Source organism: Gadus macrocephalus, chromosome 21 (assembly GCF_031168955.1).
Source record: "Gadus macrocephalus chromosome 21, ASM3116895v1".
Taxonomy (NCBI): domain Eukaryota; kingdom Metazoa; phylum Chordata; class Actinopteri; order Gadiformes; family Gadidae; genus Gadus; species Gadus macrocephalus.
In genome coordinates, this window is record NC_082402.1 from 3,411,816 (window position 1) to 3,431,392 (window position 19,577).

The 19,577-nt window shown below is 43.8% G+C and overlaps 3 protein-coding genes across 3 annotated transcripts in view; 2 read left to right on the forward strand and 1 right to left on the reverse strand.

Annotated features, from left to right (window-relative positions):
* nbas (NBAS subunit of NRZ tethering complex) overlaps nt 1-7,786 on the reverse strand; it is a 98,102-nt gene extending 90,316 nt beyond the window's left edge. The window contains exons 1-7 of the mRNA XM_060042390.1: nt 7,644-7,786; nt 7,186-7,237; nt 6,923-6,959; nt 5,407-5,484; nt 4,552-4,599; nt 3,993-4,036; nt 225-358 (exon numbers count right to left, since the gene is read on the reverse strand). Of these exons, the coding sequence (XP_059898373.1) occupies nt 225-358; nt 3,993-4,036; nt 4,552-4,599; nt 5,407-5,484; nt 6,923-6,959; nt 7,186-7,237; nt 7,644-7,736 (486 nt within the window). The 5' untranslated portion in view covers nt 7,737-7,786. The remainder of the gene's footprint in view (nt 1-224; nt 359-3,992; nt 4,037-4,551; nt 4,600-5,406; nt 5,485-6,922; nt 6,960-7,185; nt 7,238-7,643) is intronic.
* A 171-nt stretch (nt 7,787-7,957) lies between these two features.
* On the forward strand, nt 7,958-16,972 carry ddx1 (DEAD (Asp-Glu-Ala-Asp) box helicase 1). The gene is made up of 26 exons (XM_060041974.1): nt 7,958-8,060; nt 8,180-8,231; nt 8,376-8,439; nt 8,626-8,655; nt 8,788-8,890; nt 9,302-9,349; nt 9,492-9,575; nt 9,674-9,757; nt 10,316-10,392; nt 10,467-10,539; nt 10,650-10,726; nt 10,861-10,975; nt 11,329-11,467; nt 11,704-11,764; nt 11,906-12,004; nt 12,097-12,186; nt 12,473-12,661; nt 13,597-13,648; nt 14,054-14,200; nt 14,593-14,687; nt 14,804-14,876; nt 15,041-15,113; nt 15,390-15,432; nt 15,541-15,636; nt 16,052-16,172; nt 16,291-16,972. The coding sequence occupies exons 1-26, from the start codon at nt 8,045-8,047 to the stop codon at nt 16,419-16,421; spliced, it is 2,232 nt and encodes a 743-aa protein (XP_059897957.1). The 5' UTR covers nt 7,958-8,044; the 3' UTR covers nt 16,422-16,972.
* An 801-nt stretch (nt 16,973-17,773) lies between these two features.
* LOC132450018 (intersectin-2-like) overlaps nt 17,774-19,577 on the forward strand; it is a 42,759-nt gene continuing 40,955 nt past the window's right edge. The window contains 1 exon segment of the mRNA XM_060041970.1: nt 17,774-17,876. The gene's annotated coding sequence lies outside the window, so the exon portion shown is untranslated.

Genomic DNA, 19,577 nt, shown 5'->3' on the forward strand with positions numbered 1-19,577 from the left:
GTGTGCATTTCCCAGACTTTGGAATTAGCGATGAAAGTTGATGAAAGATGAAATTTTACGACTGGCAAATTAAACTCAGGTATCCCACAGAACAACCATTTATCGAGAGATTAGACGTTTCTATGATTTCACAGACACACACAACACAAAAAGAAGGGAAAGGATGGTGGTATTGAAAAACGCTTTGAGGTTGACGTTGTCGGAGAAAGCGTGGTCGTGGTTACCGGGGGGATGAGGAAGAGTTCGCTGCCTATCAGGTCGAAGAGCCGGACGGTGCCGGTGCTGTCGGCGTAGGCCAGCAGGGCGCAGTCGTGGCTCCAGGCCACCCTCCTCCACTGGGGACTGGGGTCCTTTGGCACTGGAACCAACAGGGAAAAGAGTGGTAGAGCAGAATCCATGCGTTACAAACAGGAAGTGGTGTGTTAGTCAACATCCATGTGTTACAAACAGGAAGTGGGGTGTTAGTCAACATCCAAGTGTTACAAACAGGAAGTGGTGTGTTAGTCAACCTCCATGTGTTACAAACAGGAAGTGGTGCTGTAGTCAACATCCATGTGTTACAAAGAGGAAGTGGTGTGTTAGTCAACATCCAAGTGTTACAAACAGGAAGTGGTGTGTTAGTCAACATCCAAGTGTTACAAACAGGAAGTACTCGGGGATGTCTACAGGTTAGACTGGGAGGCTAAATTGGGGCTCATCCCCAGAACCTTCAGCTGAGAGTCCAACACTAAATCCACCAGCTACGTGCCCATGCCCATCAACAGTACAAAAGACAGAAAGAACAAAAGAGCAAAAGAACGAAAGAACGAAAGAATAAATATAGAAGGGACAACTTTATCGATTCCAAGACGGGAAACTCAATTGCCGCCATATGCTCAGTACATTCAAATTGGAGGATTGAGCATTGTCCCAAACCCAATCCGATTTGCGGAGGAACACTGCAGAGGACAGCAGAGCAGGGAGAGCCAGACGCATATTTCTTATCAAGTTAGACGAGGAAACTCTGAGGACAATCCCTGGTGGGTCTGTGATGAAGCCAAGACTGGATGGGAAGACGCGTGGCAGTTTTATACATCAACATGTGCGTCCCAGCCACTCCATCTAATTTATCCATGGCAGACAGCCAGAGTCATCCATCTCAATAATCGCCCCTTAAGCTCACACGCACCCTCGCACGTAGATATCTTCATGCACGTACATATCTCCACACAGCCACACAGCATTGTGCCTGTGCAATACACGCCGCATATCAGAACTCATTACACCATGTGAACACCTTCCCCACACACACACACACATACACAAATCTGCATATAGACACCCATGCATGCACATACAACACACACATATACGTGTGTGATGCTAGAGAAAGCGAGGGTGAGAGCGGGAGAGCGAGAGAGCAAGCTTGGAGACCATAAATTAGACTTTTATTGAAGTGTAGCCTTCTGTTTTACCCATATGCTGTCTCAGCGGTGCTGCGAGCGTAACCATATCGCCGTGATGAAGCACCCCAGGACCGCCTGCCTGCTGCCACTAGCTGCAGCAGGGCCTGTCAGGCCCTGCCACCCAGCCAGCATCCAGCAGGACCCCCCCCCCCCCCTAACAGCCCTGGTGAAGACCGGATCCTGGCATCGGACGTTGGAACACGACAAGCCGACAAGCCGACAAGCCGACATGCCGTGGATGACGTGTAGGACACTGCAGCTTTTGGAAGTGTCTTTGTATGGGCGCGCCGTCGTGCCGTTATGGCCAGGGCCGCGGAGAGAGACCAGGAAAGGTGTGGACTGTGGAAGAGAGGGGACCAAGTGTCGCAGCTGGGGATTGAACCCGGGGTCACTGAAACACATGGCTAGCCCGCTAGCGGGGTTGAGCCATTGAGCCGCCAAAAAGCCAGCAGCCCTTTAAGAGCGCACCGATACGATACAAACCGGATGCAAGCTCCGATGTACTGCATCAGATTGTGTGCGTGCCCGAGTGTCATAAGGGGGCGTTCGATGTCTTTGTTGATATTGCATAACAAACCAATTGACATTTACTGAATTTAATTGAGCTTTGGCTGTGGAATGCCTGCCCTGCCGGCCCCAAGTGGGCCATGAGGCAATCATACTGAGCCGTTCAATACCGCCTGTCTGGAGTCCTAAATGAACACACGGAGAGGGAAGACACGCCGGACACACAACTGAAAGAAAGAAAGAAAGAAAGAAAGAAAGAAAGAAAGAAAGAAAGAAAGAAAGAAAGAAAGAAAGAGAATTAGAGAATGAATCAGACTCCCACCGAGAGAAATAATAGCTGCCCAAATGTTAAGGCCGGGCTATCAGGGAGCACTGCAGGAAGCAGGTAATATGTTGCTCTCGGTGGAGGGGGGGGACGGAAGAACGCACATGGCCATTAAGGGAGACACGGAGGCTATTCGCCTATCCTCTAGCCTTCCCTTTCCCCTTCTTATCTCCCATTCTCTCTCCTCTCTGTGGCGGCTCGGTATCGCTTTGAATGTCTCCGTTTGACTGAGTCCCTCCGTCATCTGCCTTTTTTTTTCTCTCTCTCTCTCTCTCTCTCTCTCTCTCTCTCTCTCTCTCTCTCTCTCTCTCTCTCTCTCTCTCTCTCTCTCTCTCTCTCTCTCTCTCTCTCTCTCTCTCTCTCTCTCTCACTCTCTCACTCAGAGGACTACTTTTCAGGGCGTGGGGAAGAGTAGCTGCAATCCTACTTTTTCTATCCATCCTGAGTCCTGTCTCTCCTTGCGTTGTGGCAAGGGGAGGAATATGCCCAACGGCCCGATTGCAGCTCCCTATCTTAAGCCTCGCAGGTGGAGGCATCAAGGCTCATCGCTTATGAATTATGTACAGGCAAACATGAGCCAGAAAGATGGAATATGAGAGAAAACCATGTGTGTACATACACACCCAGAAACCCACCAACACACACACACATACACACACACACACACACACACACACACACACGTGTGCACACCCCAGACACACACAAACGCGCGAGTCGTGGGTGAGCACACGCACCTCCATTAAACGCAAACGCCATTAAAGGCAGGGATCGTCAGAAAATCCATTAGGACAAATCTCTGTGAAATGAAATAAAGTGAAAGTGAAATGAAAAGGGGAGAAATGAAATGGAATAATAATAAAAAAAGAAAGAGTAGAGAGAGGCTGTGGGGTGGCGGCGGGGCCTGGGGGCTGCTGTTATCCACACTGTGGACTACAAGGAGAGCGGAGCCGCACTGAAGAACAGACGGAGTGGAACGAATAGACAGGGGGAGAGCCAAATTAAAGGAGGGGACTGGGAGAACGGGGATTGAGGTAGTCAGGTGAGAGAGCGACCAGAGGAATCGTACGCACGAATCAGGAAATTCAAGGGATGAGTGTGGGCAGCAGCGGCACACAGCGTTCAAATCAGAAGCATTCAAAACCCAGCATTCAAGCCCGTTGATGATCGTGTACGTCGAGGGAATCCGTACCGTTTTTTTGGCGGACTAGAACCTCAATTACAACAGGGTGACCAAAAACGGTGCGAGGCCATGTGAGAAGGAGCAATTAAAATCTCTGTGGCAGGCTATTTCCATAGCTTATCAAAGCATCAGGGTGATTTAAACTGATCAGGCGCTGGGACTAATGACTGGAGGCTGCGGCCTCCGTCACCCCTTCTAATTAACTCCAATAGTTAATAGTATTCCCTGAGACTAACTTTCTGCTGGCAGTGTGCACACACACACACACACACACACACACACACACACACACACACACACACACACACACACACACACACACACACACACACACACACACACACACACACACACACACGCAGCATGCAGTTCAGCAACCACACCCCGATGATGCCCAATGCTCATGCATGGTAAGGAGCAAGGATGGTACATGTATGTTGTGCACAAGAGTTCGACTTAATATGCTATGTAAATAAAGTTGCCTTAAGATTGATCTGCGTGTTCATATACATGTGGATGCTGTTCCTCTCACCTTGGCACTTTCCGATGATGGAGCCAAAGTCATCTCTGGCAGACCTGGGAGACGAGGGAGGCGTAACCCATGCGGAAATTAGCACGCAAACACATATACACAATTACACCCACACACTCAAGTACACGGACACACACGCACATTCCCACTAAGATGCATAAACGCACGAGGTGTAACTACTTTTTAAGCAAGTAAATAGTATGATAATGAAAATAAACTACAAATACAAATTAATAAATGTATATAATGTATTATATATAAGTAAAACATGAAGGATAATAACATAACAATAACACGTATTATGATTATATACAACAGAGGTATGTGCAAATCCTCTTAAGAGCTTTGGAAGTTTAGCAAATAGCTTAACGACAAAAGAGCAGGCCATTTAATTCATTTAATACAAGCCTAGCCTGCAGATTGTCTACACGAGCATGTGATACACGTCCCACAATGAATAACCTCAGACATAACACAAACTCCCAAACATATGAAGGGAGAGAGGGGCAGAGAGCAAGGGAGAAATCAAGGGCAAGGGAGAGACAAGTTCAATAATCACCTTATCTCCACACACTGGTCTTGAACCACTGCCAATAATTTGCCATTACTGTGGGGAGAAAGAGTACAACCATTTAATGAGATAAGAGGGAATAAACACAGCTGTAAAACAATGTAGTTCAGTGCCAAAGAATGAATACAAAAGTGTGTGTGTGTGTGTGTGTGTGTGTGTGTGTGTGTGTGTGTGTGTGTGTGTGTGTGTGTGTGTGTGTGTGTGTGTGTGTGTGTGTGTGTGTGTGTGTGTGTGTGTGGTTTAGTGCATGAGAGAGAAAAAAAAGAGAAAGAGGGAGATATTGAGTGGATAAACGGGGGTGATGAAGACAGATTTTGAAAGGTGGAATGAAATTTAAGGCTTAACAGCGATAGAGCAGATACTGATTGAAACATTAAGGGGGTCAGAGATTATTCCACAAGAGATTTAACCAGACAGAGGATAGAAACTAAACAGATAAGATAGAAAGTAAATGAAAAGATCAAGTGCATTAAAGTCCACACTTAGCACTGTCTCGAGATACAGAAATCGATAGCCAATTAAGGACCGCCTCCCTGCTTGCTTTGTTGGGCTGTAATGAGTACAACTCAATGATTGGTGGAAAAGACTATAATCAGGGAGAGGGAGGCTTAGACGATGTCTGGAACAAAGTATCCAATGTCCAGCCATTGATCACAAGTAAGTGTGTGTGTGTGTGTGTGTGTGTGTGTGTGTGTGTGTGTGTGTGTGTGTGTGTGTGTGTGTGTGTGTGTGTGTGTGTGTGTGTGTGTGTGTGTGTGTGTGTGTGTGTGTGTGTGTGTGTGTCCATGTTAATGCATGCATGTGTGTGTTTGTGTGTGTGCGCGTGCGTGCATATTTGCATACCTTGCCAGGACCAGTTGCCAGTTGATCTGCTTGCTGGCCAGGCGAATGAGTCCAGGCGGCAGAGAGGAGCTCGAAGGACTGGAAAGACGATTAAAAACAATGAGACTTCACTTCCAGTTTTTTGCATTTAACTTAGATGTGATATGATACATTTGGTAATTATTCATAAATGCATTTACTTTTTATTGAGATTTCTTAATTATTATTTATGCATTGTCCGACAAAATAAATGTGCAGTTATGATTCATCAGAAAAAAGTTACATTATTCATTGTAATAACTAAGCTAACTTAATTACTTATAATGTTAGGTGATATTTTAACGAAATAGCTTCAGGGGATTAAGATAATTGTTTTAATGAAAAATTTTCATTAACTTATTTTTCACTTTGACATGGTTTCTTCTCTGCAAAATGTACATTTGGCATTTACAATCAGCAGCTCTTCCATCTGAAGTTACTTGACCTGAAGCTGAGACCAACCGCAGCAAGTAATCAATGATAGAGCCATGAAAAAAAACGGAAGTGCTGAACGACCAACTTTCCCTAAAAAAACTAAATGAAGTGCAGAATAGCTGGAGGCTATTTTCATCCACTTAGGGAATAGAGGATTGTAAAGAGGGTAGAGTAGCCAAGCTGGTAATGGAAACAAACACTCCAGCTGTCATAGAAGAGCAAGCTGGCATTCCTGTTCAAATTTTAAATAGACTTTGTGGAAAATTCAGTGTGAAAACGCTTCGATCAATTTAATGTTTAATGCTCTCTGTTGGAGAGCTTAGGTACCTAAAATCAACCAAAGAAAATACATTTTATTGTGCAGGGTGATTTTGAAAGGGGGGAATCTGAAGTTTTAAATGGTTGCAATTGAATCATTGTGCAATGATTTAATAATAAAACCTTAACAACACTACAACGTATAACTTTGTGTACTAAACCATTTTTTATGAACTCTAAAAGCTAACAAATGAAGTTGTAAAAAAATTATAGTGTCAATTAACATGAAACCTGACATGAAAGTGGTAAAACAAAGACACAAATGAGTCCCTCAAAAAGAATATGAACACATCTTGCAGTGATTGTTGTTGCCAGTGCAAGTGAGCAGAGATTAATGTTCAGATCTTTTATCTCTAATTAAATTCTAGAAATGTTGATTTAGTAGCAAACTACAATCTTAAATTATAAGCTACTTACTTACTTACTTACTTAGTATCTCAATTAACATCTTGATCAATTATGTTCATTTGCAACAACATCAGTAATATTGACAACCAGTTGTACGGCAACTTAACAACACCTTAGATAACTATACTACTTTAACATTTAATTTAATTGTAAAGTTATGAATTAAATTACAATTGAATGAAGCAATTATTAATGATTTAATTTGGTTAATATTTTGATCAAATTATCAATGTTGTATTGACGGACACATCTAAAACACCCACTAAATAATGTTGTCATAGTAATTTTTAGAGCTTTGACTGATATATTTGCTGACTGTAGTAAAAGAAGGACTTACCTATACCACAAATAGTGTAAAATGAACCGGAATGGCCCTGCAATAAACAACATTTGTCAATATCCTACTTACTATATCAACAAGGAACAAAAAATTATTATATTTGATTTTTTGTTGCAATATTTTGAATATTTCTCATGGAAATCTGATGAGGCCCTCATTGTGTTTGATTAATTAATCTGTAGTCGCTTCTTGGCCCACTGTTTTCTAAACTAAATTGAGGTATCATACATGCATCTAAGAAAAGATAAGAAAGCTCTCACCTGCTACTGCCTTCGCAATAACTGATGTACTGTGCTCCTTGTTGCCTCGTATCTGCCAATATCAGGAAGTTTGCAGAACAAACATACATTTTACAACCACAATTGTTGTGTTAACCAAGTTTAAGGTTTCATGGTCCAAAACAAGTGTCTGGTTTAGAGTTTTAAAACGAACACATGTTAGAATGCAATGCTGTAGCAAGCATCCCACTGCACTGCTAATGCGAACTATGACTGAACATGATCAACCCCAATAGCAACCCCAAAGCAACTTTTCTACACATCCCAAAGTAGCAAACCCGTTATGTGGGTAACGATGGTGGTGAAGTTAATCTGTGCGACTCATAGGTCTGTGCGACGTGGCTTCACTTCAGTGTTTGATTAAGACTTTCAGAACAGTCCAAGGTCCATTCAGAAACCCATTTCGGAATAAATATAACTTAAGCTTGGTTTGTACATACCTGAGTGTCCGTCTCGGGCGGCCATTCAGTATTAATAAGCAAATCATATAAAATGTTTTCATCCTCGCTTTCGGGAATGCTTTTTTCGGCCATGTTTACCGTAAGCAGCTGTCAACGTCTCTACAGTATGCGAGAAGGGACAAATGAGAATGAAACCAGAAGCGCATATGATAGCTACAATTTGTATGAAAACAGTATGTATGCATATATTTTTGAATTTGCCATAAAAAATACTCTAATATACCTCAAAAAGCATTTGTATTCACAAAATTTAAATGTCTATCTATCTTAAAACAATATAATATTTATTCCGGAACCATACCCTTAGCCCGGGCTATTGAATAAGATGCACCTTGTCACACGTTGCATCCGGTCCTGCTGCAACATTGACAGTTGCAAGAATGGCAGCATTCTCGGGTATTTCAGATTACCTTTTACCATATTACTATTGCATTTGTATACAACGTAATGATGTTCGGACTATTTAGGGAATCCCAGTCAACCCGTGTATTAATGGTCATACTTTTGCTCTTCAGAAATGGGTGTTATGCCTGAAATTGCGCAGGCAGTGGAGGAGTTGGGCTGGCTGTGAGTTACCTTCCCTAACGTCATGCTATGAGCTGTTTTATGTGTTGCCTTTTTATTTGAAATGCAAGTTCTGTATACCAAAGACTTAAGAAGCTCGACTTTATAAACACTGATCGTGGCATTTATTTGTTCATGGGCTTTCAGACTGCCAACTGACATCCAGGCAGAGTCGATCCCACTCATCCTCGGCGGCGGTGATGTCCTCATGGTAGGAATAAGTATTAATAGATCATATAATAATATATCAATTATTTATGCCAGTTACGTTTTTAAGTAGTTGCTGACTTTGGTTTGTGCTTTGATTATTATTATTTTTTTATTACAATATAAATAAATCCTTTCAAATTCACCCAAAACAAAGAAATACATTTTCATTATTTTTTTTTACCTCCAGGCAGCAGAAACTGGAAGCGGCAAAACGGGGGTAAGTACAAGGAAATTAGGAATGCATTATAGTTAGAGTTCACACTGAGAGGGACATTTGAGAGCATTTTGATTTGTTTTTGTCACTAAAATGTATTCATAGTTAACATATTCTTCACTCCCTCATTACCAGGCCTTCAGTATTCCTGTGATTCAGGTTGTGTACGAAACTCTTAAGGACGAACAAGAGGGCAAGGGTGGGAAAGGAAAATCATCTGTGAAGTCAGGAGGAGCAAGTAAGAGCGAGTCAGGAATATCAAAACGACTGAATGTGCATCACTGATTTGTTATGTCATTGGACACAGGATTTACCCACACAACAAATCCCATGTACCAAGAGGATGATGATTAATTCATTAATTCATTTAAAATTAATTATAGTAGCCTTGTTAATAGTTGAGTATAACTTTGAAATGTTTGAATTAACCTAATTTTACTTTATTTGATGTAATTAGCATTACGTTTTAATTAAAGTTCCTATTATGAATAGTTCTGACTTTCTGGTCAAAGTTTATTCATACTGCAGACTCCACTACTAAATTGAACCTTTTTATTTTTACATTTACTGATGATTCTTTGGGCAAAGATAGAAAGAACTGGTCTGCTGCGGTTCATGTGACCAATGCACTTGTTTTGTTTTATCGCAGTCTTTAACAAATGGCAGATGAATCCATATGACCGCAGTCCAGCTTTCGGTGAGTACCCTGAACTACAGCATACATTTGGTTCTATCTGATCATGGTTCTATCTGAGCACTAGATGGCGATATTGTATTTCATTCAGTTAGATCCTTCTTTTAACCTTTTTTCCTCTGCGGTGTCATTTAAAAACCCTCAGCTATCGGCGCTGACGGAATGTGCTGCCAGAGCAGGGAGTTTAAAGAGTGGCACGGCTGCCGTTCCACTAAAGGGGTCACAAAAGGTAAAACTATGAAGACACAATGTCCCCTTTCTAACGAGACAAAGAAGACCGCTTCATATGGTTTCTTACCTTGTGCTCTTGTTTACTTTCTTTCCCAGGGAAGTACTACTACGAAGTGTCCTGCCATGATCAGGGTCTCTGTCGCATCGGATGGTCTTCCAGCCTGGCTGCCCTGGACCTAGGTACGGAGGGGTCCCCTTATAGGGCCTAGGCATTGGGGGGCCGGGTAGACTCGTGGTTAGTGGGTTTGACTTTTGGGTTTGAGCCCTAATGTCCCTCAGTCTACCTTGTTGCCATCCCTGAGCAAGATGTCCCTCATCCAGGGCTTCTCAACATTTTTGGTCGCCCGACATGTGGAAGGGATCATGGGAAATTTCTGAATAAAAATTAAAAAGAAAAATGTTTTTACTAAAATATATGTATATTTGGTTTTAGGGATGTCAGCCAGGGGACTATTAAATACAAGAAGCCTTTTTGGCGAAATTTATTTGTTTTTATTATGATTAGGATTATGTTTGTATCGGGTCACAAAAAAGGTGGAAACATAAATATGGTGTCATTGGTCAAAGATAGTGAGATCCTCTTCTGGCTCTGTAGTAATGTTGTTATAATTCACCGTTAGTCGCTTTGGATAAAAGTGTCAGGCTAAATAACTAAATGGTAAATAATAAATGACACACAATGCGCAGACATTTCCCTGCCCTGTTTCACCAATCCTTTAACTTTTTGTGTTTCTTTAGGAACTGATAAGTTCAGCTTTGGTTTTGGCGGAACGGGAAAGAAGTCCCACAACAAACAATTTGACAGTTATGGCGAGGTAAGTGTGAACAAGTGAACACGTCATCTTCAAAAGTAAACTTTTCCTTGTTTTAACCTCATCCTCTTTCATAGGAGTTCACCATGCATGATACTATTGGATGTTACCTGGATCTCGACAAGGGCCACATCTCTTTCGCCAAAAACGGTGTGGTGTTACTGATCACTACTCCTATGGCACTCGTTATTTACAATGTGTATTTGATAAAATTGTTTCTCCGCTAACCACACTGCCTCTCAACACATCCCTCTGGTCAGGTACGGACCTCGGCTTGGCTTTTGAGATCCCACCCCACATCAAGAATCAGCCACTCTTTGCTTCTTGTGTCCTCAAGGTAAGCAAAGATGACTGTATAAAAATCACTTCATCACAACGTCGGCCGTGACAGGAAGACGGGATATTATGGGACGTTTTGTTTTTCCATTCATGTTGGCGCATTGACCTTTTCTTTTGTTGTCTGTCGGCTAGAATGCAGAGTTGAAGTTCAACTTTGGCGATGAGGACTTTAAGAACCCTCCCAAGAGTGGTTTCATGGCCCTGTGCCAAGCCCCAGACGGGCACAGTGTCAAGTCATCGCAGGCAGGTGTGTGGTTTCTGTCAATTTGGAAAATGTCTCTTGAGAAGAAAAGCACTGGGGGAGGTTTATGAGGGTTTGGTGGAAAGAATACAAGAGAATCCACTGGATAGTGATGGTGACATGGCCGTCTTTATTTTTTGTATTTATAACAAATGAAGCAATGATAATACAAATAAGTCATTTTGTGCTGCAAGTTTATTGTTGATTCCATATGTTCTTCAGCATCATGTAAGTACAATCCTCCCTTTACTTTAAATGTAATAAAACGTTTTTTGTCAGTCACCCGAGAACTGCAATGCAAATGCATCCCAATAATCAATTTCAAACGATTGTGGTTCACTCTCTCCTGTTGTGTTCAGGCAGTGCCAAGGTGAGCCAAGTGAAAGTGGTCTCCAATGCGCCTAAAGCCCTGATTATCGAGCCGTCCAAGGAGCTCGCAGAGCAGACCCTCAACGTGGTGAAACAGTTCAAGAAATACGTCGAGAACCCCAAAGTCAGGTACGGCTAGCCGGCTGCTCATGTAAAACGGATTCTCCCCGTTCGATAGAATAATGCCAAGGGTTTCTAACACACTATGCAGGATTTATTGTTGTATTAAGGAGGTAATTACCTTATGTGCTCAGTAGGAATTATTATTCTTGTGTGGTTTGTCAAGGTGGATGTGTAATTCCAATCAATCGCCAGTGGGTGGAGCCGTTGAATTGACTTGTCCACCCTTGTCTTAATCACTGCAGGGATCTACTGATAATTGGAGGCGTGGCTGCCAAGGAACAGCTGGCGGTTCTGGAACAAGGGGTATGCATCGTTAGCACGAACAAGCGTTTTTTATTTTGTCCACCTCATCAGATGTGAAAGTGGGCGAGATTTAAATAAAAGAGGAATTCTTGTAATTTATTTATTTATTTTATGCTCCTGTCTAATGTGCTCTCCAATCAGGTTGATATTGTCGTCGGAACCCCTGGGAGACTAGATGACCTCATATCAACCGGCAAACTCAGCATGTCTCAGATCCGCTTCCTTGTCCTGGACGAGTGTGTATGTACAACGTGACTACGGAATTATCCATAGACCCATTGTGAAGGTGATAGTAACTCACTCACACACTCGCTCCAATCTCTGCTCCCCAGGACGGTCTCCTGTCTGCAGGGTATACCGACTTCATCACCAGGCTGTATAACCAGATCCCGCAGGTCACCTCAGACGGGAAACGACTGCAGGTGAGGTGCTGATGGGAAGTGTAGTTATCTGGGCGGTCGTACAAAACTTCCCGGTCATTCATTTGGCATTCGAAGACGATGGTAGAATGTGTAAATATGCATTTTAGTTGATGCATTTTAGTGTGCTTTGTATTTTTGCTGAGCAATAAGTCATTTAGAATATTACATTTTTGGGAAACTCTTTCGTCAACATTTAGGAAAATTTGCTATTTTTGTTCATTCCATAAAGCATGTTGATGCACTTTCTGCACCCTCAATGTCCACGACTAAACCTCCCCCCCTTTAGGTGATCGTGTGCTCGGCCACGCTGCACTCCTTCGACGTGAAGAAGCTGTCGGAGCGCATCATGCACTTCCCCACCTGGGTGGACCTGAAGGGCGAGGACTCTGTCCCCGAGACGGTGCACCACGTGGTGGTCCCCGTGGCGCCCAAGAAGGACCGGCTCTGGGAGCGCCTGGGCAAGAACCACATCCAGGTCAGAGGCCCCCGGGCTCAGGAACCGGTTCACACGAGTCTGACGCCAAGGAACGGGTTAACATGAGTCCATTGCTAAGGAACGGGTTCACATGAGTCCATTGCTAAGGAACGGGTTCACATGAGTCTAATGCTATGGAACGGGTTCACATGAGTCTGATGCTATGGAACCGGTTCACATGAGTCTAATGCTAAGGAACGGGTTAACATGAGTCCAATGCTAAGGAACGGGTTAACAATAGCCCAATGCTATGGAACCGGTTCACATGAGTCTAATGCTAAGGAACGGGTTCACATGAGTCTGATGCTATGGAACCGGTTCACATGAGTCTAATGCTAAGGAACGGGTTCACATGAGTCTAATGCTATGGAACGGGTTCACATGAGTCCAATGCTAAGGAACGGGTTCACATGAGTCTAATGCTAAGGAACGGGTTCACATGAGTCCAATGCTAAGGAACCGGTTCACATGAGTCTAATGCTATGGAACGGGTTCACATAAGTCTAATGCTATGGAACGGGTTCACATGAGTCTAATGCTAAGGAACGGGTTAACATGAGTCCAATGCTAAGGAACGGGTTAACAATAGCCCAATGCTATGGAACCGGTTCACATGAGTCTAATGCTAAGGAACGGGTTCACATTAGCCCAATGCTAAGGAACCATTTCATATTAAACCAATGCTAAGGAACCAGTTCATATTTGCCCAGTGCTAAGGAACTGGTTCACAATAGACCAAAGCTAAGCAACTTGTTAATTTTAGCCCAACACTGAACTTACTGAGGTCATTGTATGGAGTAATTTATTAATCAAGAACAATTATTGGTAGGTAATATCGTGTGGGTATTATAAAATAAGTATTAGTTAGTAGACACAAGAATGGGACTTCACTGTGTTAAACAACTATTGATTGTCAGCGCTTTTGCTTTGTGTAGACCGACGAGGTCCATGCCAAAGACAACACAAGACCAGGAACCAACACTGCAGGTTAGTACCAAACTTTCAAATTATTGATTTAAGACCTGCTTCGTGGATGGATGTATTTTTCTGATTTTGGTCACTTTATCCAGTGATGCTTTGTACTAGAATATATATTTCAATGGTGGATAAACATGAGAAGGCCCACTAGAGGATGTAATAATATATTATTCAAGGCGTGTCATTTGTTTTGAAACCAATGCATTTAATTTTGCGGTCTTTTAAAAGGCTAACCACACTCACAGATGAGGCTGGACTAGAAACCCTTCATCAGTGTCCTGTCTCTAGACCTGTCTTAACGTTTTGTCCCTGACTAGAAAAGCTTGAAGGCCTCACGATTTCAGACCCATAAAACAAACTAATGAACTAATTTGAGTCAATTTGAGTTTCAAACACTATTTTCTCATTGCCTAGAGGCGTGGTCGGAGGCCGTCAAGCTGTTGAAGGGCGAGTACACCATCAGGGCCATCACCGAGCACAAGATGGACCAGGCCATCATCTTCTGCCGCACCAAGATCGACTGTGACAACATGGAGCAGTACTTCACCCAGCAGGGAGGCGGTGAGTGTGCTGTGAGGACCCACTGTGGAGCCACCCATCCACAGACACAGATGGGGGGCTTTGGCATGTGTTTCTGTTGTAAAGTTATAATTATAATGGCACCGTGGGCGGCAGTGGCTCGGGAGGTACAGCCGGTTTGATCCCTGGCTCCCCCTAGGGGGTGGGAGTGTCGACGGCTCCTCAACCTAACTGCTCCTGATTAGCCGGCTGTCGCCTTGCGTGATTTGGTCTGTGAATGAGTGGTTGAACGTTTGGCAATAATTGTTAACAGTTTGAGTGGCTCACTGGTTAGGAAAAGTGCTTTATAAATGCAATCCATTTTCCATGATAATGTAATGATTCACAAATATAATGAGTGTGCCCGGGGCTGCACTCTTGATTCCTATCCGCAGGTCCGGAAAAGACCAAGGAACACCTGTTGTCTTGTGTCTGTCTCCATGGTGATAGAAAACCCCAAGAACGGAAGAACAACTTGGAGCGGTTCAAGGTGGGGACGGAAGGCCTGCGTTGTTAAAATAAAAAATAAAACCTGGGACCGATTCATGCGGAGGTCCGTTCTGTTTGTATTGCTCACTTTTATGGGTTACGGTTTGTGTTGCTCAGAGGAAGGAGGTGAGGCACTTGATCTGCACGGACGTTGCCGCCCGAGGAATCGACATCCACGGAGTCCCTTACGGTAAGAGATGGGAGACGATGGAGTACCCCGACATTGGAGGAGACGTTACCGACTTTATAAACCGGTGGCCATGTTTGATCATGTCAAGCGTTGACCCAAGAGTGGGTCAACGCTTGGATGTCTTTCTCAATGTGTGACGCATCTCACCTCCCCCTCTCCCCCAGTGATCAACGTGACCCTACCCGATGAAAAGCAGAACTACGTCCATCGTATTGGCCGGGTTGGAAGAGCAGAGAGGTAAGTGTTCTCGGTCTGAAGTGTTTGTAAGCGGGGCATTGCTCCAATCAACTTGGCTCAAGAAAGTAGGGCATGCTCTTGTTATCGTTTGTTATCGTTTAATAAAGTGTCGACATCTTTATTAGGGGAAAGTAAATATTCGCGGGTGTATATTCTTTGAAAGAGTGACTCCGGTCTAGAACCAATTCCGGGATTCACTGGCCCAAAGGATTGGCTTTAAGCTTTGTGGCCAGCATCAGTACTCGAAGACGTCTAATTCTCCCTTCCTTCCCACAGAATGGGACTGGCCATCTCTTTGGTTGCAGTGGAAAAGGAGAAGGTAAATATAACACGAGTGTCGCACTGAGGTCCTGTTCGCCAAAGCGTGTCTGTATGCGTACGACGTGTGTGTAGTGGGTCAGTAACAGTCTCCGTCTCCATGATGAAGGTGTGGTACCATGTGTGTGCCAACCGCGGCAGAGGCTGCTACAACACGCGGCTGAAGGAGGAAGGAGGCTGCACCATCTGGTACAACGAGATGGAGGTAAACGACAACAGACAAACAAACCACAACAAACAAACCAACAAACCATGGTTCTATGACGGCGCTTTTTAAAAGCTTTTCTGGGCACAAACACGAACAAGGCAGAGTTGATCCCTTTGCGCAGAGGAGGGACGATATAGTGGGAATGGCGGGGAATCAAAAGCATTCTTACGGTAGCCAGATGACTGCCTCAAGAAGCACAGACGTGTATATTAAGCCCAAGATGTTCTTCATATTGGGCGCAGATGGTTAACAACTCCAACAGCTTGCATTTATCTGTTGTTGTCGTTGGATAGATCCCTACTACACTACGATCTCATTTGCTTTTGTTTTCCCAATTGCTCCTCTCTCTCACGCTCGATTCCTTTCTTTCCCTCTCCCTCTCCTTCTCTTTGTCGATGTCCCGACCCACCAGCTCCTGTCTGACATCGAGGAGCATCTGAAGTGCACCATCACACAGTGCGAGGCGGACATCAAAGTCCCCCTGGACGACTTTGATGGAAAGGTTACCTACGGCAAGCGCAAGGCCATGGGAGGTACGGGCCCGGAACAAAAATAGCCTTTTGTGTTTGTCAATAAGCGTTTCCCCTCATAAGAATCCTCTGTGGGCGGACTCTGAAATGTGACCTTTTTAAATGACTCACTCCCTTCCAGGGAGTAACTACAAGGGTCACGTGGAAGCCCTGGCCCCCACGGTACAGGAGCTGGCAAACCTGGAGAGAGAGGCCCAGACTTCCTTCCTGCATCTTGGGTACATGCCCAACCAACTCTTCAGAGCATTCTAGAAGCGCAACACACCGCACTATTGATAAACCACCGGAACGCCATTAGGCTGAGTCAGCCGGAGCCCGCGGCCACAACCTGTTGTGCTGCTTTTTGAGGACGAGGATGAACTGGATGGTATTATGTGCTATGTTTCTTTATTGGGGGGCCTGTCAGGCCATTCGGCACTTGGTATTATGTCAGGGATGAGATCCGACTGAAACGGTTAACAAGGTTTTTCTCAAGTGATGGGGACTTCATTGCGGATGGGTATCGATGAGTAGATGATTGATGATACGGTGTGTGTTTTCAGGGGGAAAAGCCAATTATGACTGATCACTTTGCAGGCTTCATATCGCAGGGTTTACAGAATATATCTATATCATTTACCTGTTCTTTATGTGTATTTAATTTTAGAATTAAAGAAGGGAGCATCTGGGGCAATGAAGTTTCTGTAATTTAGTTTCAAACATTTGATGGTCGCTGAATCGTTTTATTTGTCCCCCCCCATATTCCGGTGGGTTGAAAACACGGAATACATTTCCAAGAAAAATAAACTTCTTGAAAACCGTAACTTGTGAATTATTTGGGCAATGATTGCATAAGGATTCTAAGAAATGTTTCACCAATTTTTTTTTTAAAATCATTACAGCAAATTCAACAGCGTATCAGATATTTAGGCAATCATATTTGAAACTCACCTGTTTGGGCATGTAGACTGATCACTCACAGCAACATGATTAGTTAGAAATGTATTCCTACCCAGTATGATTCATAGATATTAGGGAAAATATGTCTTCCTTATTGTCATGATGTGAGTACAATGTCATGTTATCTTTGCTAATGGTTATGAAGTATTTGGCTCTTTACAAATTCATTTTTTGCTAAGGAGTGATATTTGTTTTAACAGTTACCCATGAAAAGATAGCGTGGGGACAATTCTGCCAAAGCTGATCGATTCATGTCAAGCCTGTCTGCTCTCTATGCAATACCATCATATTCATTTGGGGGCAGCCAACACTATCAAGCCGCAGCACAGGGTCGAAAAATGTGAACGCAGCTAACGCATTCATGGAAAAACAAACATTATTCGAAGGAAATCGTCAAATCATCACATTGACCAAAGTCAAATCACATGCAACCAACTAATAACCATTATCCCAGCAAATCCTCCCGAATCGAAGGCTATAGCCTTTATCATATACAGCGGTCTGAATAAAATTATATTCTCTGACAGGAACAGTGCTCATTACGTTTAACACCTGGTCAGTTGTGTGCGTCTGTAAGAGCGTTGTACTACGTACGCTGATCGCCGTGTGGATTCATATCGATCCAACAGACTGACGCCCATTTCCCATTTCCCGCACGCCCCGCGCAGGAGAGCCACGGCACCGCTGGCCCCTCCCACTCCGGAGGACACAACGTCAGCCCTGGTTGTACGATCACACAGTCGCCGCCTTTTTTTTTTACTCCAACAGGTAAATGACTGCTATTCTTCTTATTACTTATGATGAAAGAGGGGGAAATACGTAATCGACGTTGGGTAGAATTGTGCGTTACATTGCGGTTATCCTTTGTCCGTAGTGGGTAGCCCATGACATTTGATGGGGTGTTACTTGAGAAGCAGACGGAAAGCAGCCTGCTGGTGTACCGGGAGATAGAGTAATCATGATAAGGTTTAATTGCTACGCTACAGTTTACGACACGTGAGAGAGATTGTGCGTGATATTACGTCCTTGACTTTATGAAGCTTGCTTTTTGATGTTTGATGTTACACCAAAAACAACTAGGATTTTTTTTTTGCCGTATGCTTTTACCTTTCTTACCTGAGAATTGCCCACTGAAAGACAAAGCCTGCACGGTTGAGTAAATAGAACGATAAAATAGGATGACCGTAATTAATTACACTTTATGAGTATAGTAATGCCATTAAACAGCAGTTCCTAAAACCAATTCTTTGTAGAGGTGTTAAGACTGTATCAGAGGCTAGAATCGATTGCATGCTACTATTATTTAGGGGGCTTGTATTAATAGATTTTCATGTTGTATTGTGGAATTTAACTTGTCAAAACAAGGTCCAAATAGGAAGGTCAATTTCAAACGCAGTTTAGGACAAGCGCTCGCAGTCGCAGGTGAACGTGCGTTGTGTCTACGTTATGCAGAGAAGAGGTATTGCTAAAGGGGCAAAGTCAGTCTAACTGCAGCTCAATGACATCTGGCTCTGTCCCAGATAGGCCCAGTGTTCACTCACCTGCCAAAAACTAAACATTCACACACACACACACACACACACACACACACACACACACACACACACACACACACACACACACACACACACACACACACACACACACACACACACACACACACACACACACACACACACACACACACACACACACGATTCTGTTGTGAGTCGACAGATCTCCTGACCTGGGTGTTATTAACCCTGTTATTAACCCCTTTGCTTCTGTTAAGTTATACATGTATATTATTGACCACTAGAAGGCGACTACTATCTCTAGGGGTCCATTTGACCAGTAGCTATCCAGTTTAGTCGAAGAAGGGTTTAGGGTTGGGAGGGGGGGGGGGGGGGGTTCACATGTGTGAACTCTTCCTGGTGTTGACCCAGAAATGTATCAAAAGGATGCTACTTCCTTCTTGGAGGATACAGTGTTCTCAATGCTCACCTGCAACACAACGCTGTGTTTGTGTGTGTGTGTGTGTGTGCGCGTGTGCGCGCAGAACAACAAAGAAAAACCCACATACACACACACACACACACACAGAAGCTTCTTTCTGCTCTGACTCTGAAGCTTCCTGGGCCGTGTCTCGTCTAGAACAGGGTGTTCCTCTGTTTAAGAGAGGACACACACACACACACACACACACGACCACACTCACACACACACGTATTCCACATACATTTCCCATTGATCCCAGTGAGGCTCCCCCAGGTGGTCACTCAGCATTCAGAGTGGGAACCCACTGGGTGTTTGATGGTCATGTCACGTGTCATGTGGGTGCACTGTCACCGGAGCCAGAGACCGTGTCCTCCCTCTTGTTTACTTTGTTCTCTCACAACGCCCATCCTTTCCCCTTTCCCTAAGTGAGTGAGTGTCGACTTTCGTTTTTTTTATTGCAACGTGCGCGTGAGTTATCGTTACCTCTCACCG